Here is a 19,612-nt window from a genome sequence, read left to right as displayed (position 1 = left end):
AGTTAATAGTTAGATACCAATTTAGAAACCATTTTATAAATTTTTATTAAGAATAGAAACTATTTTAGATACCAATAATTTTTTTAATTTATAAAATGGTTCTAATTTAATTAAACAGTAACTAATTATTTTGATCTTTAAAATTAGTTTCTATCTAATAATTTTTTTAGAAAATAAAGAGTATAAAAATAGAAAATAAAAAAAATATTACTTTTGACAATAGCAAAAAAAATTAGAAAATAAAAAGAAAATGTTCCTTTGACAATGTCAAAGAGAGTTTAGGATTTAGTCCCAGAGGAAAATGCTCTGATTTAGTCAATGAAATTTCAAAATTATTCTATTTTAACAAAAAAATCATTTAATCTATCTGGTGAGGAGTTGTAAACATATCATCACTAGTTACAAAATTGCTTTATTATTACAGTAAAAAAATTGTTTTTGTCTTGAGTTATAATCTAATGCAAGATATGAGCATTTACAGTAAAATTAGGTTGGTGTTAATGAATTGTTGTGGAAATGTGATGAAGTGAGAGTGTGTGTTGTGAGACAAAGGGTAATCAGTTCCACGTGGTATCTGTATGACATGATAATGGTTGGTTGTGTTGTCGTGGAACTTTCTACCACCACATTGCATTGCCACATAACACCTTCCCCTCTATTATTCCCACTTGTCATCTTTCTCAAGGGAACCCAAATATTTATTTTTGATAGTGAAATTTATCTCCAATAACGTGCCACGCCAAATCCTTTCTGGCCTCACAATTTTTCCCTACCCCACTTCCTCAATTCCCCTTTTTTTACTACTTTCAAGGATGATTTTCCTCCAAAACTATATATTGCAGACAACTTTTATGAGGGTTGAATCTGATGTATCCTTAACTGTCAAAACAAATACAATTTGATGTCTGAGTCTTACATGTCAAATATGAATACCTGTTTACACTTTAAGGATCAGAATTTACTAGAGGTTCAAGTGAAAACCAGTGAGCATGAAGAAAGTAGAATCTGATGAAATCTATGTCAATAGTAGTGACTTTCAAACGTTAAAAAATGGGATATTTTGTTTTATTTCTTTTGGTTACTTCCAACCAAGAAGGTGGACAAAATAAAGGTGTATGAAATGGATATTACACCTTTGCTTTTGCCTCAAGAATATTCTGTGTTTTCCTAAAGAAAAATATTCAGCAAAATGTTGGGGCGTATTTATTGTGTGTATGTGAACCTCCAACATTATCTTTTCTGTTTGAGGTCCAACATGAAGTGAAAGCGGAAAGACATTAGAGAGACAGGTTAATTATCCAACCCAATCACAACACCATTTTCATGTTTTCATTACAAAGTTTTCACGTTTCAATCTTTCTTTCCTACAGAAACTGTGTGAGACTGATTACTTTTACCAGAGGAAACTCTGTCCCTCTCTCTCTTTCTGCACAATTTGGTGAATTTTGGCTACTTTTCTTGTTCTTTTCATGTTTTATTTATTGCATGTACGTTATGTACTTAGACTCATTAATTCTTTCTCATTCCAACTGAACCTTGCTACCATGATAAAACTATCTGCATTAGTATTTTTTTTTCTGCATTTAATATTACTAGAAGTCTCTGTATGGTTTTGCCATGAAGATTGAACTTGGTTTTGTGGTCCTTAATGACCATTACTTCAGACTTAGTGAGACTGAACATGCATAATTATTTTTGTGTAAATTTTTGGTTTTGGTAGGTGTTGGTGTTACCCTTTGGTCCGTAGTTATCATCAACAGAGATAACTCATAAATGGAGAAAGTGAAGGTATCTACAAAGCATGATTCTGATGGCAGCAGTGATCAGACAGATTCATTTCCAATATTTGAATTACGTGAGAGTCAAAATGTTGCTCAGCAGAGGATCAGAAGAGAGGAAGGTGATACAAAAGCTGTGAAATTGGATGGAGGTTCTGCAATTGCTTTCTCTAATTCGGTAAGCAATAAGGAATCTGCCAACAAGTGGATGGCATTTGCTGGGAAGCCTAATTTTGCAGTTGATGGCAACTCAGCAAAGAAGGATAAAAGTACAACTGAAGACAATTACTTGAGGAATCATCTAAAAGAGAAGTCCTCTTCTGATCAACAGATTTTAACTGAAGCAACCATAGCTGAGAGAGCTGCTGAATGGGGTGTTGTGGTGAACACTGGGAACTTCAGAGCAATGGGGGAAGAAAATACTGGTGCCTCTTTTGATGGTGACAGAACCAGAAACTTGTCAGATAGATTTGCTGAATCAACAAGGACTTCTGGGGAGTCAAATTTTGGATCTGATTCAACATCTGGATTGTTCCCAAGGGTGTCACAAGAGTTGAAGGAAGCATTGGCAACACTGCAACAGACATTTGTTGTCTCAGATGCAACAAAACCAGACTGCCCAATCATGTATGCCAGTAGTGGCTTTTTCAGTATGACCGGCTATTCTTCAAAGGAGATTATTGGAAGGAATTGGTGAGCATGCCCTGCCTTTACAAAAACTATATATCAAAAATCATTTATTAAAAATCAATTTTATAAACAAAAAATTATTAGTTTCTATATTGACTAAATTAGATACTAAAAAAATTATTAGTTTCTAAATTAGTTTATCTTATTGATAAATGATTTCTAAATTGGTATCTAATTAACTACCTAAGTTTTAGTTACCAATTATTTAGACTTTAAAGTTGGTATCTAATTAGATACCAATTTAGAAATCATTTATCAATAATAGAAACTAATTTAGAGACCAATAATTTTTTTAATCTCTAACATAGTATCTAATTTTGTAAATATAACAACTAATTATTTTTTGTTTTTGGTCTCTGAGACTGGTTTCTATTTAACGATTTTCTTGTAATTGTTTCAATCACCCTTATATCTAGCCATTTTCAACAAAAGTAGTTAACTAAGGAAAACATACTATGCACATGCAAAATTGATGCTAGTTTTAGAAGGTGTTTGACTAAAAAATACATACTTATTAATCAAGCAGCCAATTTCTGGTTTCAGTCGATTTCTTCAGGGACCTGATACAGACAAGAATGAAGTGGACAAAATTCGTGATGCAATTAGAAATGGGAGAAGTTATTGTGGCAGACTATTAAACTACAAGAAAAATGGAACTCCATTCTGGAATCTTCTCACTGTCACCCCCATCAAAGATGATAAAGGCAATACTATCAAATTCATTGGGTCAGTCCTTCCCTTCCTACCTGGTTTTTCTTGTATCATTTCTACTGAAGCTCACTTGATAAGGGAAGTCCAATTGGTTAACTACAACTGTGCCTAGCTTTTATGTTAACCAAACCAAATGTTTGAAACAAAAAAGCTTGTTTAGAAATATAGAATCATTCTTGGAACTATGCTTAATAGCTCAAGGTTAAGAGAATGTGTCTTAGACAACTAGTATAAAGTGATTAGGACTGCATACTAGATCCCTCCTTTTTTTAATAATGAAGTGGACGTTTAGAACAAGGTTTTGTTCATTATTTATGCTTCAAATATGTTAGAATTTCAGAACTTTACTACTCTTTCATAGGTTACCTTCTCATCTTTGTTATCATTTATTTTCTGTATGTTTACAAAAGCAACTCTTGAGCTTCATTTTGTATTATGTGATACCTTCTCGTATCTAAATTTCAAAATTTATTCCACATTTAAGTTAACACTTTAACATGGTATGGAAGCTTAAATTTTCTTCGAGGGACAAAAGAAAAAAAGAAAAAAGAGAGACCCAAGTCAAAGAGAAAAACCACACATAAAAATTCTCCTAAACAAAAATGACCTCCAATAATTCTCTACCTTCACCTCCCATTTTTTCTCGTGAAAACTTTCATCTGTGAGCTGCAAAGATGAGGACTTGCCTAAAAGCTCAAAGGTTGTGAGATATAGCAGAAGATGGTAGTATTCAAATTCAAACTTCATTACCTGAAAATCCAACAGTAGTACAACTTAGAAGTCACACTGATAAAATATCAAAGGAAGGAAAAACACTTGCCATCATACAAGTAGCTTTACATGATGATATTTTCATCAAGATCGTTACTCTCAAAACTGCCAAGGAAGTTTAGGATCAGTTGAAGGAGGAGTTTCAAGGGAGTGATAAAATGAAGAGAATGTAGGGTTTTAATCTGAGAAGAGAGTTTGAAGTAGTCAAAATGAAGGACAATGAATTTGTCAAAAAGTTCATTGTCTGTTTCATGAAGGTGGTCACATGTATAAGGTTGCTTGGTGAAGAACTAAGTGATCAAAGAGCAGTGGAGAAAATCTTGGTCTGTCTTCCTTAGAACTTTGAATAAAAAATCTCCTCTCTAGAAGATAATAAGGATTTCTCCATAACAATGACAAAATTAGTAGCACAGACTAAAAGTAAAATCCAACAATGGAAATTTTTTTTGGTGATAGAAGAAGTTGGAGGATCAAAGAAGCATGGAAAAACATGGGAGAAGTTTCCATCTTGCTCCTATTGCAAAAGGAGAAACCATACTGAGAACTTTTGTTGGTACAAACCAGACGCTAGTTGCAGAGTTTGTAACCAAGTTGGGAATATAGAGAAAGTCTCTAGAAATAGACAAAACCAACAAGGATAAACTGCTCAGACTGTCCAACAACACAACCAAAGGGAGGAACAACTCTTTGTTGCAAGTTGCTACTCAACAATTAAAAACAGAGAAACTTGGCTAATAAATAGTGGAAAACAAACCACATGACTCATAATGCTAGCATCTTCAAAGAGCTAAACAAGGCATACATGTCCAAAGTCATTATAGGCAATGGAAAACACTAATAGTGGAAGGTAAATCTTCAAGACTACTCTGAAGAAGCAGTTATTTTAAGAGTTGATAAAAAGTCTTCTATGATAATTGCAAAGAATCCTATTTAACATGGAAGAGTAAAGCATATCAAGGTTAAATACCGGGAAGTAGAAAAATCAGATTAAATCAGATTGAAGCATCGCAGTTCTGAAGAAGATCAATTAGCAAATATAATGACAGCACTTCCAAAAGGCATGTTTGAATTGCTAAGTTCAAGACAATAGAGTATAGAAGAAACATCTCAAAGAGGAGTGCTAGAATTTGAGAAGCTCTTTACTCTCTGATGCGTTACCTTCTCATGACAAAAGCAACTCTTCAGGTTCATTTTGCATTATGTGAGTTTGTTGTGAAAATCTACAGCATTCTCTTTTGATGATATACCGTAACTTCTCTTATCCAAATTTAGTACCCATGTACTTTGATAATATTCTTGGGTATTTCCATAACTGTTGAAGCTTTTAGGAATTATAAGGCGTTTGGTTTCCTGTTTGAAATTCTAGGACCATGATTTGGGTGTAAACTACAAGAGACAATATTTTTTTCCAAAACATGGTTTCGCAGGTTTCAAATGACAAACCAAACACATTTAATCTTTAACCATGCTTAGTCATTATTTCCTTTTTCTTTCTTTTCAAAACTTAAATTTAAATGCTTTGCTGCTAGGCAAAACATGACCATGGCTTGTTTTTGGACTATAAAGGAAGCTATTTTAATCTTATATCTATAAATTGTTGGTTCAAATGGTTTAAACGATCTAGAGAACATGCCATGCCCCCAAAGCAAAGTGAAGCAATGCTTTTAAGAGAACAGATATGATCCCTGTACAAATTCTAAGACTATGAAATCTAGTAATGTGCTTTCAGGGAAAATGGTTGTATGTTGAATGTGAGTTCTAACTATCTAACAAGTTTTGTTTGTAACAGCTGAAATATGCTTACTGCTTAACACTGTTATTACTACAGAATGCAGGTTGAGGTGAGCAAATACACTGAAGGAGTGAATGAAAAGGCATTACGACCAAATGGGTTACCCAAGTCATTAATTCGATATGATGGTAATATGTTGAGCCATTTTTAGTAATGTCTGAGGTTCTGAGTTTATATGTAACATTGAATTTCCTTTATCAGCTCGTCAGAAGGAGACAGCTATGGGTTCCATCACCGAGGTTGTCCAAACTGTTAAGGACCCAAAATCTATTATCAATAAAAGGAATGATGATACTGCCTCCAAGCAAGAAGAGGAAGAGAAAATGAATCTTGATTTTGTTTTGCCAAAGTCTGCTGATGCTGGGAATACAAGCACACCTGGTCGACAACCTTCTCCACTCAACATCCAAAGCATGAGTTCTAATCAGGAAAAGAGCAGGACATCAAGATCAGGACGGATTTCTTTAAAGGGGTATTGATTTCTTTGTAGTTTAGCCAAAATCAATTCTCATTTTCGAAATGCTTAACTGGCTGCTAAAAAATATATTTTGAAAGCTTTTCTGTTTTGCTCACATTCGGTTCACTAGCTATCTCTATTGGGTTATAGTGAATGTTTACCTCACAAATTTAAATTCATTGTATGTTCTTGAAATTGAAATGTTTTCCTTTTATTGCAGTTTTAAAGGGAAATCACAGAGTTCTGCTGGGAGAGATGAGGAGAAGACCATTGTTGAACCTGAGGTTTTGATGACCAAAGAAATAGAGTGGTCGAACAATTGGGAGCACTCACTAAGAGAGAGGGACATAAGGCAGGGAATTGATCTAGCAACCACATTGGAGAGGATAGAAAAGAACTTCGTGATTTCTGATCCTAGACTGCCAGATAACCCAATTGTAAGACAATTTTTTTCTCTTTGGCTCAACAACAGGTGCCTCACCCCCCTTAGTGAACTTGGTTGCTTGATCTATATACTGTTCATTAAAGACATAGAAGCAGTTTTGGATGATCACATATTAACTATAGCTTTTGGAGAGTTTGTCCTTGACATGGTATTTGAGGATGTATGGCCAAGTATGTTAGGCTTTCATTCTTTGTCACACCCATTCTTAAGTGACAAGTGCATGTCCATGCATCTAGTCCAAAAGATTCTTGAAGGGATGTGTTAAAGATATAGAACCATTTTCAGACAGTCCTACACCAATTAAAAACACAAGCTTTTAGGAGATTTGGTCCTTGACAAAGGCTAGATATTTAGTACATATTAAAACTATTCATATGCATTCACCTAATAGCTTATAATTTTGGGAAACTTGGTTCATGACATGGATCTGGAATTTAATCTAGTTCTCTCCCCCACTTAGGAATTTTTTACTAACAACTGGGCTTTTTTGGGAGAGTGGTTCATGTAATAATAAATATAAAAGAAAACTGATTTCCTCAGGAGACACTTTATCCTCTGCCTGTGTTCTTCTCTTCTAGTTAAATTGTCTTCATCACTATAACAAATTCTTCATCATGCGATGAAAAATATATTGTTTATCCCCTTCTTTATTGAAGTAAAATTTTGTATTATAATGGAAAATTTGATTATCTATTATAATATTCTTATGGCGAAAAACCTATCAATCTTGAGAGTCATAGTGATTGACGAGTCAAGCAGCTAAATGGTTTTTCTTCATGAGTTCTTTCAATGAATACTCCTATTTTAATGAAATACTGTCAACGTTATAAAATGTCTGTGCAAAAATGTCATAAGTTTTTCTTGTAAAATGTTTATATTTGTTTCTCTTTCTATTTATGGGTATAAGAAGAATTATTTTAATGAAATTATTTTAACTAAAATGCCATTAGTTCTCTCTGTGCTTTACCTCCTTTTATTCCTTAGAAATTATGCAAACAAAATAATTAGGATATAGAAGACTGCTGCAGGGTGGACCTAGTGGTAGTAGTTTGCACAAAATCTTAGGTAATCTGTTGCTGGCATTTTACTCCAAACATACTGCTCCTATTATTTAGTAGCTGTTGGAAATGGTAATAGCCATTGGAACACGCACTCACATACATACAAAAAAAGACATGTAGTATGTGTATGCAGAATATATACTTATTGTGTTTGTTGAAAATAGCTTTTAAGTACTATTATTGCTTTCTGTGCAGATATTTGCATCTGATAGCTTTCTTGAACTTACGGAATATACAAGAGAAGAAATTTTGGGACGAAATTGTCGGTATAAACTTTACTATCTTCATATACCAAAAAGTTTCATTTTTCTTCTATGCTCTCTTCTCTTTTAGAAACACTCTTCTGATAGATTTCTGTCTACTTTTAATAGATTGGTTGTCATTTCAGTATGACACTGTTTATTACCAACTACAGAAGTTGGTCTACTTTTTCCTGATTGTGTAGTTCTCTGTCGTTTGCAAGTATTTTTTTCTATCATTTAGAAGTTCACGTCAATAAAAGAAATGCATGACATAAAATTTCATAAACCAGGGCAGTGATAAGTAAGGAATGTGTCAATCACCTTTATAGTAGTGGAAGATTGTTTTTTGAGTAATCCTGTACTTTTGTCTTTCAAAGAAGAATACATCATCAATTTAGTTGTAGAAATTTATTCATTAGGATATCATGTCCTGTTTCTGACATTTTTACATCGATAAACTTAATGCAAGATTTTGTTTGCAATGCCAATAATACGATAGTTACTTCATTCATTGCATAGGTTTCTTCAAGGACCAGAGACAGACCAGGCAACTGTTTCAAGGATAAGGGATGCTATCAGAGAACAGAGGGAAATCACTGTTCAGTTGATCAACTATACTAAGAGTGGTAAATAACTGGTCAATTATATCTATACTTCTGACTTTCTCTCTTCATTGGAGTATGATTTGTCCTTCCTCCCAGTTGTACTTCAATCATACACTTTCTTTATTCATTTTTTTCTATTTAAAGTTGTACTTTGAAAGTTGGTGGCAATTGATTGATGTAGGTAATATGTTTCCATTTTTCAAATATAGCACCCTTTTTGTTTATTTATTGTTTACATGTTCAATCTTTTTGTAGGAAAGAAGTTTTGGAATTTGTTTCACCTGCAACCTATGCGTGACCAAAAGGTGATTGTGAAATTGTTATGCAAGAAAACAAATAATTTGAGTCATGAGCATAAAGTATCTATTGAGCAATACATTGTCTTCCCCCCTTTTTAGTTTTTTCATGTCATTTTGAACGATTTGTATTTAGGGTGAACTTCAATACTTCATTGGCGTTCAACTAGATGGAAGTGATCATGTGGAACCCTTAAAAAACCGCCTGTCTGAGACAACTGAGTTTCAGAGTGCCAAGCTGGTGAGTATTGTCTTTTCACTCTTAGCTTTTTACTTACTGGTGTGAGATGATTTGCTTTTATATTTTACTTTGTGAGATGCTCTTAAACCTATGAATATGTATATTCTATATGTCAACAAAACTTGAGTTACTGAAAACTTCCCTTATTGAGATGTTTTCTTGAACACTATCAACATGTATTTAGCACAACCGTTATTCAATATAAAAAATTTCTGTAATGTATTATAAAAGACAATTGTGTTCTTTGATATCCATGACTGCACGACTTGTTCATAGGGTCTATATTTTCCCACCATATAAGTAATATTATTCTGTTTTGCTGTAGAACTTAGTAGCAATGCATGCTTAATATCTAGATAAAAGCTATTCACCATGAGTTTGTCTTAGAATCCCAGTATAAAATTCAGTTCCTCTTTGTAAATTTCTTTACATACTTTATTTGCTTATCTTCATCATTTGCCTCTGGTATTAGGTGAAAGCAACTGCAGAAAATGTGGATGAAGCTGTCCGAGAACTTCCCGATGCCAACTTGGTAAGGTATTCCATTTGGGTTACCTGTGTATAATGCATTATTTTATGTTCGTAATAGTTGTGTTGTGTCATTTGAAGAAGAGTGTTATGGTATTTTTTGTCAGTTATATTTGCTGATATAAAATGAATATGTTATGTTGCAGAGACCAGAAGATTTGTGGGCAATTCATTCCCAACCTGTCTTTCCACGACCTCACAAAAGGGATAATCCTTCTTGGATAGCAATACAAAAGGTACCAACCCATTCATGCATTTCACTTCCTTTCCATGCCTTGAGAATATATGCCTAAATATTGGTAATTTTAATTAGTTTTTGGGGGTTTGTTTATGCTATGTTTCAATCCTTAAAGTATTTGTTTAGATAAAGAGTAGGTATTAGGTTATTGTTTAGATTTAGAAGGTAGGATTGAGATATGGCTATTATTTGATTTTTGTTACATTTTTGTTTTACATATAGAGTTCATGAATAGAATACTGTTGAATTTTGGTTTGATGTAAAAATATGCCTTATTTTGGTTAATTTGTTTCTTTGATTCTTTCAGGTTGTTGCAAGAGGCGAAAAAATTGGCCTCCAACATTTTGTGCCCATAAGGCCACTAGGTTGTGGAGATACTGGCAGGTAGAATTTGTTATCAACTTGTATCAAATATTTGCATTGAATAAAAGAATCCTCACTAACAATTTTTCCCTTTCTAGAATCTTGGAAGCCTAAACTAATAGTTTTGTTAAACTCTGCACTTTCAATTTCGAAATGCTCCTTTCCTTTACACAAGTCCCTATAACAGTCAAAACATTTTCAAATATAATGTTTGTTCCAGATTAAATCTACTAAAAGTAGAAGGAAAAACAATTTTGTACTGAAATGTGAGTTCATGTGAAAGGTGGAGAAATTTTGAAATGTTGTAAACTGGTGCATTTGACTATCGAGTTGTCAGAAGTAACATTTTTTCATAATGTTTATACTTTAATACATTCATCTGCAGACCTTGCAGCCAATATGATGTCACACAGAAGCTCTTTGTACAAATGTGTTTCCTAAATTGGTCTCTGATTTTATAAACATTAATCGATAAGCTATTTTGTACAAATGGTTTTCTCTAAAGTTGTTATGAATAACTAATCATGGTTGGAGAGAGAGAAAAGTGAGTTTACTGAGAAAGGCAACAATCTTTTTTTTCATTTTTCTATTTTCCAAAGTTGTTTTCATGAAAACATATCTGTTCCATTTAGCACTTTCTTAGTTAAAACACCTCACAAGGTTTCCTCTTTCTAGATGTTGTTGCAGGTTTCTTATGACCCCTCCATTCTACATCTTTAACTTGATCCCTTATTTAGATGTTCTCAAATTTTCTACTTTTTATTTTCTGTTTGTGGTCGAAAAAAATTCAGTATCATAGAATAAAAATTCTCTGATAATTTATCAAGCCATCATTGTGTTTTTTGCTACAGTGTTCATTTGGTGGAACTCAAAGGTACTGGTGAACTATATGCAATGAAAGCAATGGAAAAGACTGTCATGCTAAATCGTAATAAGGTCTGGATATGTAAGAGTCACTAGTTTCTTCTTAGAGATTCTATGTTTTTTACTTTGAAAATACATGCTTTTTGTTTTTTACTTTCATTTTTTCCTCAGCTGAAATTAGTAATTTCTGTAAGAAAAGTGGGAATAAGTTATGAATCACGCCATTGCTATGAATTCATGGGTTTGTTCATTACTACTTTGTTTATGTATTCTCCTCATCTTATGTCTAAACCCTCTAATTTGAACAATATACATGCCTCCCACGAAAGAGATGATGACTGCATTACAGCATAGTTTATCTGCTAGTTTTCAAAATGAAAATATGAATGAAGAAATTGGCTTTACAAAAATTATGTGCAGATAAAGTTGAAAGGAAAAACCACAAATGCATAGCACAATAATGAATGTTGAGACTTGAACTAATGGTTCTCAAAAAGCCATGGCTCTAATGTATTCTTGGTTATCAGCATCTGAGAAGAAAAACACTCAAATATAAGTAAAAAATGTTAATTTAGGCTTGTGTGCTGAAGTTTCTTCGCAATCTAATACCCCTTTTTTTGGTTCATGAAAGAAATATTTAACTTATCTCACTCAATATATTTAGCTGGAATATATTTGTGTGATTAACTGATTACTATTACAGGTTCACCGATCATGCATTGAAAGAGAGATTATTTCATTATTGGATCATCCTTTTCTTCCAACACTCTACACCTCATTTCAGGTAAATATAACTCATCTGTCTTTATGCTGGACTGAGAGACAACTGAAGTGTAAAGTTTGGTCAAGATATTGTGCTAACAAACAACTTATAATTCATTAAGTATCCTTTAGAAGCAGGGAAGAATCTTTTGAACAATTAATAACTAGGGCTCCCATCTGAATTGCTCTAACAGTTTCTTTGTCTCAACAGACTTCTACACATGTATGTTTGATTTCTGACTTCTGCCACGGGGGAGAATTGTTTGCATTGCTTGACAAACAACCAATGAAGATTTTCAAAGAAGAATCAGCAAGGTACTTTTGCTTTCCTACTTTTATCTGTCAAGTGTCTTAGGCCTTATGAATACTTTAAGTTTTCAATATTTATGATTTAGAAGATTCCTGTCTGAGAATGTTATGCTAAATGTTCAGTTAGACAATCACGAAGCCATCATTTGGTTGCTATAAATAAACTCTATCATTTCTTTTTAAGTATAATAGGTGTTGCCCAATAACACATAATAGGCCAACAACTCTTCTATAACACAATGAGATTGACTACTCACTACATACATCAACCTCGACATATTATACCTTGACTAATTAAAAATGATATGTATACATACATACAGGTTATTGGGCAACACCTATTATATGTATGTATGTATTTATAATGCAGACTGTTATCTTTTTTGTTAATTTTATCATTCATGTATTCAGATTCTATGCGGCAGAGGTTGTCATTGGCTTGGAATATCTCCACTGTCTAGGTAAGCTGCTGCTCAGTATATCTTCATTTGATTAGTTTCATATGCATTCTTAAGCATTTTATTTACTTTTCTCTTTGTTATACCTATTAGGCACTTTCAGTGCCACACTTACTGTTTTTTGAATCGATTTTATTCTGTTTTTGGAATGGTAGGTTTTGCCACTTGAATTGTTTACTATTTTTCTGGATGGCATGCTCTATTTCATTTTTCATGCCACATGCTGCATTGATTTGGCTAATTAGTTTTGTTGCTGTATTAGTTTTTTCTCTTATGGTTTAACAGCAGCACGTTCTGTTTTATGTTACTTATCACAGATAGTCGACATATAACAGAATGTACAGTTTAATTGCTTTAAACTTTATTGATTTTGATTCTGTCTATTTGCATAGTAATTATAATTAATACAAAATCACAATACAATTTTAAAATTCTTTTCTTGAGCGGAGTGTAGCTTTTCAATGTCTCTCATAAAGGGTATAAAACTGTTACACCTTAGCAGCACCTCGCTTTGGACCACCTAGTTATATGTCTAAGTCTACAAGGTTCGGACACTCTTCTTAAATGGTGTGTCTGTATCGGACACACGTATCAAACACCGACACTTGTAAGACACGTATAAATGAAGTGTCCAATTCAAAAAATATTTTGCTTGATTTTTTATAATTCTAGCACAGTTCTAACACAATTTTAAAAAGAAAAAATACATTAATTTTTTTAAATCAATTTTGTTGTATAAATTTTTATTATGATTATAAAAATAAGGAATAATATTTTTGAACCAGCCATGAGAAACATTTTTCTGCTAAAAAAAACTGAAACATACTTGTGCACATAACCGTGTCCTACATTTTAGAGATTATGCGTATCTCTGTGACTGTGCTACATAGGTTATATCCTTGTGACAAGATAAACTTGAAAATGGTTAATATAATCATCCGGAATTACCTTTATGGTCTACATGCCCATTAGAGAGATCATCAACATACTTTGCAGGTTTGTTGTAGAAGTAGGACATGATTCACTTGGATCCTTTTCTACCTCATGCTCTGGAATAACCACCTATGGTTACCATTAATAGTTAATACGAGGGTGATGAGGTTGATATATCAAGCTTCTTTAAATGGGACAACTATTGATTCTTGTGACAGTACATGCAAGGGAGACAGAGCTGGACCAAAATAACGTGTGGATAAAACCTTATAAATCACACTAGGTTCAACTGAAATTTCGAAAAAGAAAGTGACAAGCATTTAACAATGGCAACCATTTTGTATCCGAATATTTTTCCTATCTTGCTGGTTTTGGGGTTAGGGATGTTTTTCTTTTCTTACAATTTTTGGATGTATTTTAGCAGTGTTCAAGGTTTTCTTGTCTTATCTTTGTGTTTAATCATACCGTTCCATTTTTTTTATAACATTGTCTGCTACAGGAAAAAAGTAGATACTGAATATTGGTTTCTTTTGTTGAACCTGTCTAGGTATAATTTATCGTGACTTAAAGCCTGAAAATATCTTACTTCAGAAGGATGGTCACGTTGTATTAACTGATTTTGATCTATCATCTATGACATCGTGTAAACCCCAGGTACGTATCCTTTTTCCTGCATAAACATGCTCAATTTTTTCTATAAATTATTGGAAATTCTTGACCAATATATGAAATTAATTGGTGTCACACTTCTCCAATGAACTATAGTTGTGGTAGAAAAAGTGTTACCCAAGGCTTCAAATCTCTCTCTCATATTTTAGGAAAAAAATGTGCATTTTTTTACTGATATTTAAAAACAAAATGATTTTGTTATTATTTTCTTCTTTAAGAGTCAAAAGGGATCTAGTAATGGCACTTTTCTTAACCATCACTACATGAAAAGTATGTCTTGCCATGTATGGTGTCCATAGCTAAGAAACTTAATCGATTCCCTTATCTGTGGTTGCATCTTTAGGTAAGTAAAGGAACTGATGTACTAGGGTTGCATTTCAGCTTGACAAATGATATTTTGTCAGATTCCATCTAGTATGTTATTAGAATTATTTATGAATAGGTATAGTTTACGTATGTATAATTTTTGTGTATTTTTTTTTCTTTTTAATACTATTTTTTTCATGTGATGATTGTTGTTACTTGAAATGTCAGCATAACTGAGATGTCAAGTTGCATAGTGATGCATAACATGAAATCTTTTATAAAGAAAAAAACTAAAATTCATTTTCACAGGTTGTGAAGCAAGCATTACCTGGTAAAAGAAGATCACGAAGTGGACCACCACCAATACTCGTTGCAGAGCCAGTTACACAATCAAACTCGTTTGTTGGAACTGAAGAATATATTGCCCCTGTATGGTGATTTTCAATTCTGCTTCATACTATCTAACTGAACAAAAAAAAGATTTCCCTTAATGTTTAAAGCTTAAATCTCACTCATTTCTGAAGTCACATAGACCTCACTCAGTTTTAATTAAAAAAAATAGAATTCTCATGTTAAAATTGAAGATTTAAAATTGGAGTATCTTAGATGATGCTTAAGTAATAGTTTCCATTTTTTAGAATCATGAATTGTTTCTCTCTACACTTGTGTGTAGTCTGAGCTTCATGCCCAAAGGCCTTACAAAGTGATAGGATCAGTAGAGTGTCTTAGAGATGTTGTTATGAAGAGAAAATACAAATCTTTGTTACTTGGTTTGTTAGAAGAGGTGTGTTTTGTTTTCATGGTTTGTTTGTATAAGGGTTGAACCACCCCTGAAATGATTATATTTATTCATTCTTTTTTCTAATAAAAAAAGCAAACCTCTGTTACTTTGGAAAGAAGTTGGATTTTGTTGAAGATATAATTTTGAAAATAGGAAAATGTTGTAGGGCTTTGATTTAGGGATTACATTTTATATTTCTTCTCTTTCACTTACTGTATCGTTACTATTCATTATAAACATGTGTATTCTCTGAACACAGTTTCTGTAATCTCTTCAAATAGATTTCATCAAACTTGAGGACATTTATTGCAGTCTAGAAATACATAATAACATTTTTTGTTATTCATTTGTTGTTATATTATCATGTACTGAGTTTTTTAAGGTACTTGATATCAGGAAATTATAACTGGAGCTGGGCATACTAGCGCTATAGATTGGTGGACCCTTGGTAATCACTTTCACCCTTATGCTTAAGCTTTATTTTGTTACTAATCAGTGATCAAATTAACAAAATATTTGAAACCAACTCTCTTAGAATCAGTTCATTTGATGAAAAATGGATAGTTTGGGAGGGCTTTATGAAGATATGCTCTATTTTGTTAGGATTGGGGGAAAATGCTGGAAAATTCAACAGGAGTTTTTTTGTTTCTACATGCTGGGATAGAGTTAATTTCTTGGCACCATTCTGAGTATAAGTTAGTGTTTCTGTTAGCAGTAACAGAAATCATTACTTCTTGAAAATTTTGATGGAGCATACTTTATTGATGATTTGTGCATAGAGGGTTTTGTATAAGGGGGCATATTAAGTATCAAAGCTACTCCTTTCATCCACCTAATGAGTTTTAGGCTCAAATGGTTGTTAACATAGTATGAGAGCCTTTTGACCAAATAGTTCTAGACTTTTAATTACAATTCAGCATAAGGTTTGAGTTCGCTTCATACTTGTTCAATTAGCAAGGGTTTCGTATTTAGAATCTAAAATATTAGTCGTTAAAACTTAGTTAACTAATTTAAGTATAAATTTAGAAATTATTTTATAAATTTTTATTAATAATAGAAATCAATTTAGATATAATAATTTTTTAATCTCTAAATTAGTATATAATTTAGTAACTAATTATTTTTTGACATCAACGATTATTGTTTCTATCTGTTTAGGTATCTTATTGTATGAGATGCTCTATGGCCGTACACCATTTAGAGGAAAGAACAGACAGAAGACATTTTCCAACATCTTACACAAGGATCTTACCTTTCCAAGCAGCATCCCGGTACACAAAAATACTGCTTCATTTCAATTAGTTGAACTTCAAAATTATTGAATGAATTCATTTCCTATGATTGGAGTTCCTATGTCACAAGTTTTTGCATAAATTTCCTATGATTGGAGTTCCTGTGTCACAAGTTTTTGCATAAATTACATGTAATGGGTAGCAAAACTGATGTAGAAAATCATAAGCATTCAAATATTTAGGTACTTGATTTCAAAATTCTCTATAGGTGTGAAAATAATACATTGCATTGACAGAAGAAATGGTCTTTTCACATCCACTGATATACATAAACTCTTCCACCAAAAAGTCTTTTCTCTTCATTATATATTAATAATTGAACTTTAAACTTAATTCAACCTCATAAAACCGGTTTATAAGGTGAGTTTACACCACTTATATACAATGAAATGTTTTTATCTCCAACCGAATAAATTCTGACAATTCACTGAGCTACTGTTTTGATCTTACATCAACTGATACAGTTTTGAAAATTTTCAGGCTAGTCTTGCAGCCAGGCAGTTGATTAATGCACTTTTGCAGAGAGATCCAACAAGTCGTCTAGGTTCAACCACTGGTGCAAATGAAATCAAACAACACCCTTTTTTCCGTGGAATCACTTGGCCTCTAATCCGTAACATGGTAATTTCCTTGTTGTTTCTTTTGAAGTCAATGATTAGAAAAATTCTGATTACCACAAATAGTAAAATTGGTCCTTCAAATGGTCCCTAAATATGCATTTATTTGGTCAGTTTTGAATTCATAATCCAAATTAGTCCATAAGGTCCTCATGTGGGGACTACTTTGGCTGACAAAATGTGCATTCAAGGACCTCAAGAATAATCAATCACTATCACTCAACGTGATTCATATCTCACTAGGAGCCAATTTAGGGTTTGTTAAACTGGTGGAATTGAATGCTGACTTATTTCACTGTAACAAAATTCCTAAATAGAAACTAACTTTAGAGATTAAAAAGTAATTAATCATTATATTAACTAAATTATATACTATTTTTAGAGATTAAAAAAATTATTGATATTTAAAGTAGTTTTTATTATTCATAAAATTTATAAATTAGTTTTTAAATTGGTATCTAATTAGTTACTAATTACTTTAGATTCTAAAGTTGATAGCTAGAATCCAGTATCTAATTAGATACCAATTTAAAAACTAGTTTATACATTTTATTAATAATAGAAACTAATTTAGATACTAATAATTTTTTTAATATCTAAAATATTATCTAATTTAGTTAATATAATAACTTTTATCTTTAAAATTAGTTTCTATTTAATGATTTTCTTATAGTGTTTTTGAATACAAGCACTCTTATAGCATTCCAATATGAGCATGGTACTAGCTGGAATAAGATGTTTAGCTTATGCAACAAACATTATCTATCTATTGCTTCTTGAGTGTTTGTTCATCTCTTTATTTTTTGAGATTCTTAATGTGTTTTGGTTTATTTAAAAGTGTTGGGATACCCCTTTTTATCCCTCTTAATTTAATTTCACTCTTTGCTCTGATTAAAAAAATAGTGTTTTTGAATATTACAATTACTCTCCTCTAAACTTTTTGGACCAGAAAAAGAAAACAGCCACTGAAATCATGTTTCTAACACTTGTTGAAGTTTTAGCTGCTTATTATTGCAGTAATGAAAGAGCTATTTTGTTTGATGCAGACTCCACCTCCATTAGAAGTTCCTCTGAAATTGATTGGAAAAGAACCAGTGGCAAAGGATATAAAGTGGGAAGATGATGGAGTGCTAGTGAACTCCATTGATATGGATATCTTTTGATGGTTCAGTGTTTGCTGATGATGTTTGTGAGAATGTTATCTGATCCATGCTGCAACAATGACGGGGTGAAGTTAAAGTGTAATAGAGTCTATTGATTTGGTAATGGTCAAATACCATCTTCTGATCTGCCAACAGATGCATTTAAACAAAATCTAAGTTGTGTAGGGTTAGCAGAAAAGTAGAATGTGCAATGTACATTGAACAAGGATCCTATTCATGCATGTCCACAATACATCAATAATATCATACATGTTACTACTTATTTTCATTATCTATATATAACCTAATTTATTTATTGTCACTCTAATCCTTTGTAAGATGGTGAGAAAGAGAAAATCCACAAACGAAATTATTGAATAAAAACTAATTTTAGACACTAAAATAATTAGTTATCATTTAACTAAATTAAAGACTATTTTATAAATTAAAAAAATTATTCGTATTTAAAGTAATAATTTATATTATTAATAAAAAAAACTATAAAATAGTTTTTAAATTGGTATCTAATCATTAACTACCAAAATTTTAGCTATTTACTATTTTATATTCTAAATTAGTCTCTATTAATTTTTTAAAAACTAATTTAAAATTTAAAATATTAGTAGTTAAAACATTAATTGGTAGTTAATAGATACCAATTTAAAAACCATTTTATATACAAATGATTTTTTTAATCTCTAAAATAATATATAATTTAGTCAATATAATCACTAATTTTTTTTTAATTTCTAAATATGATTGTAACTTAATGATTTTCTTATAGTGATGGAGAATTTTACACTTATCAGATAGGGAGAAAATATCAACTCACCCGAGTGAATCCATGAATTTTATAAAATATTCCAGTGGTATAATATGAGTATGACTATTAGACTTTTTTTTTAAAAAGTAAAATAAAAAATTTGATATTATTGTGAGTTTTCTAAAGCTTAATAAACTTTCTATCATTAAGGAATTTTGGTAATTTAAATGAAAGAACAATTTAAATAAGAAACTCATCAAAATACCCTTAACGACTCAAAGTTTGTAATGCTTTGGATAATCATAATAATACCAAATTAGTTTATTTAAATCTACGAAGAAAGGAGTCTAACAAAATCATTTAAATCATCGGAAATTCTTTTCAAAATTAATGAACTCACTGAGTTGAAATTGCCATTTTTACCCCTCTTATTATCATTGATACACAAATAAAATGCATTCAGTTCAAAGTAGTTGAAATTTTTTATTTTTGGAGTTT

General features: G+C 31.8%; 1 protein-coding gene across 9 annotated transcripts; it reads left to right on the top strand.

Annotated features, from left to right (window-relative positions):
* The first annotated feature begins 860 nt into the window (after positions 1-860).
* PHOT2 (phototropin 2) lies at positions 861-18,634 on the top strand. 9 transcript variants are annotated; one of them, XR_016519339.1, is made up of 24 exons: positions 861-1,289; positions 1,371-1,438; positions 1,721-2,471; positions 3,012-3,194; positions 5,779-5,870; positions 5,944-6,214; positions 6,420-6,636; positions 7,901-7,971; positions 8,467-8,573; positions 8,808-8,857; positions 8,985-9,089; positions 9,562-9,626; positions 9,764-9,853; positions 10,163-10,239; positions 11,070-11,154; positions 11,786-11,866; positions 12,056-12,159; positions 12,565-12,614; positions 14,092-14,198; positions 14,829-14,948; positions 15,697-15,748; positions 16,459-16,571; positions 17,073-17,213; positions 18,256-18,634. XR_016519339.1 is itself a non-coding variant. In XM_090299839.1 (24 exons), exons 3-24 carry the CDS (start codon positions 1,774-1,776, stop codon positions 18,370-18,372), a joined length of 2,991 nt encoding a protein of 996 aa, XP_090155965.1. In that variant the 5' UTR covers positions 1,138-1,289; positions 1,371-1,438; positions 1,721-1,773; the 3' UTR covers positions 18,373-18,634. The 9 variants fall into 9 exon arrangements, 4 of the variants coding, with proteins under 4 accessions (XP_068465851.2, XP_090155965.1, XP_090155966.1 ...); XM_090299839.1 differs by having other exon boundaries at positions 1,138-1,289; positions 9,562-9,621; XR_016519337.1 differs by having other exon boundaries at positions 1,149-1,289; positions 9,562-9,621; positions 11,070-11,164.
* Positions 18,635-19,612: the final 978 nt, after the last annotated feature.

This window comes from Phaseolus vulgaris, chromosome 3, assembly GCF_051622355.1.
Source record: "Phaseolus vulgaris cultivar YP4 chromosome 3, ASM5162235v1, whole genome shotgun sequence".
NCBI lineage: Eukaryota > Viridiplantae > Streptophyta > Magnoliopsida > Fabales > Fabaceae > Phaseolus > Phaseolus vulgaris.
Note: the sequence above shows the minus strand (reverse complement) of the source record. Positions and strands in the feature narration are given on the sequence as shown.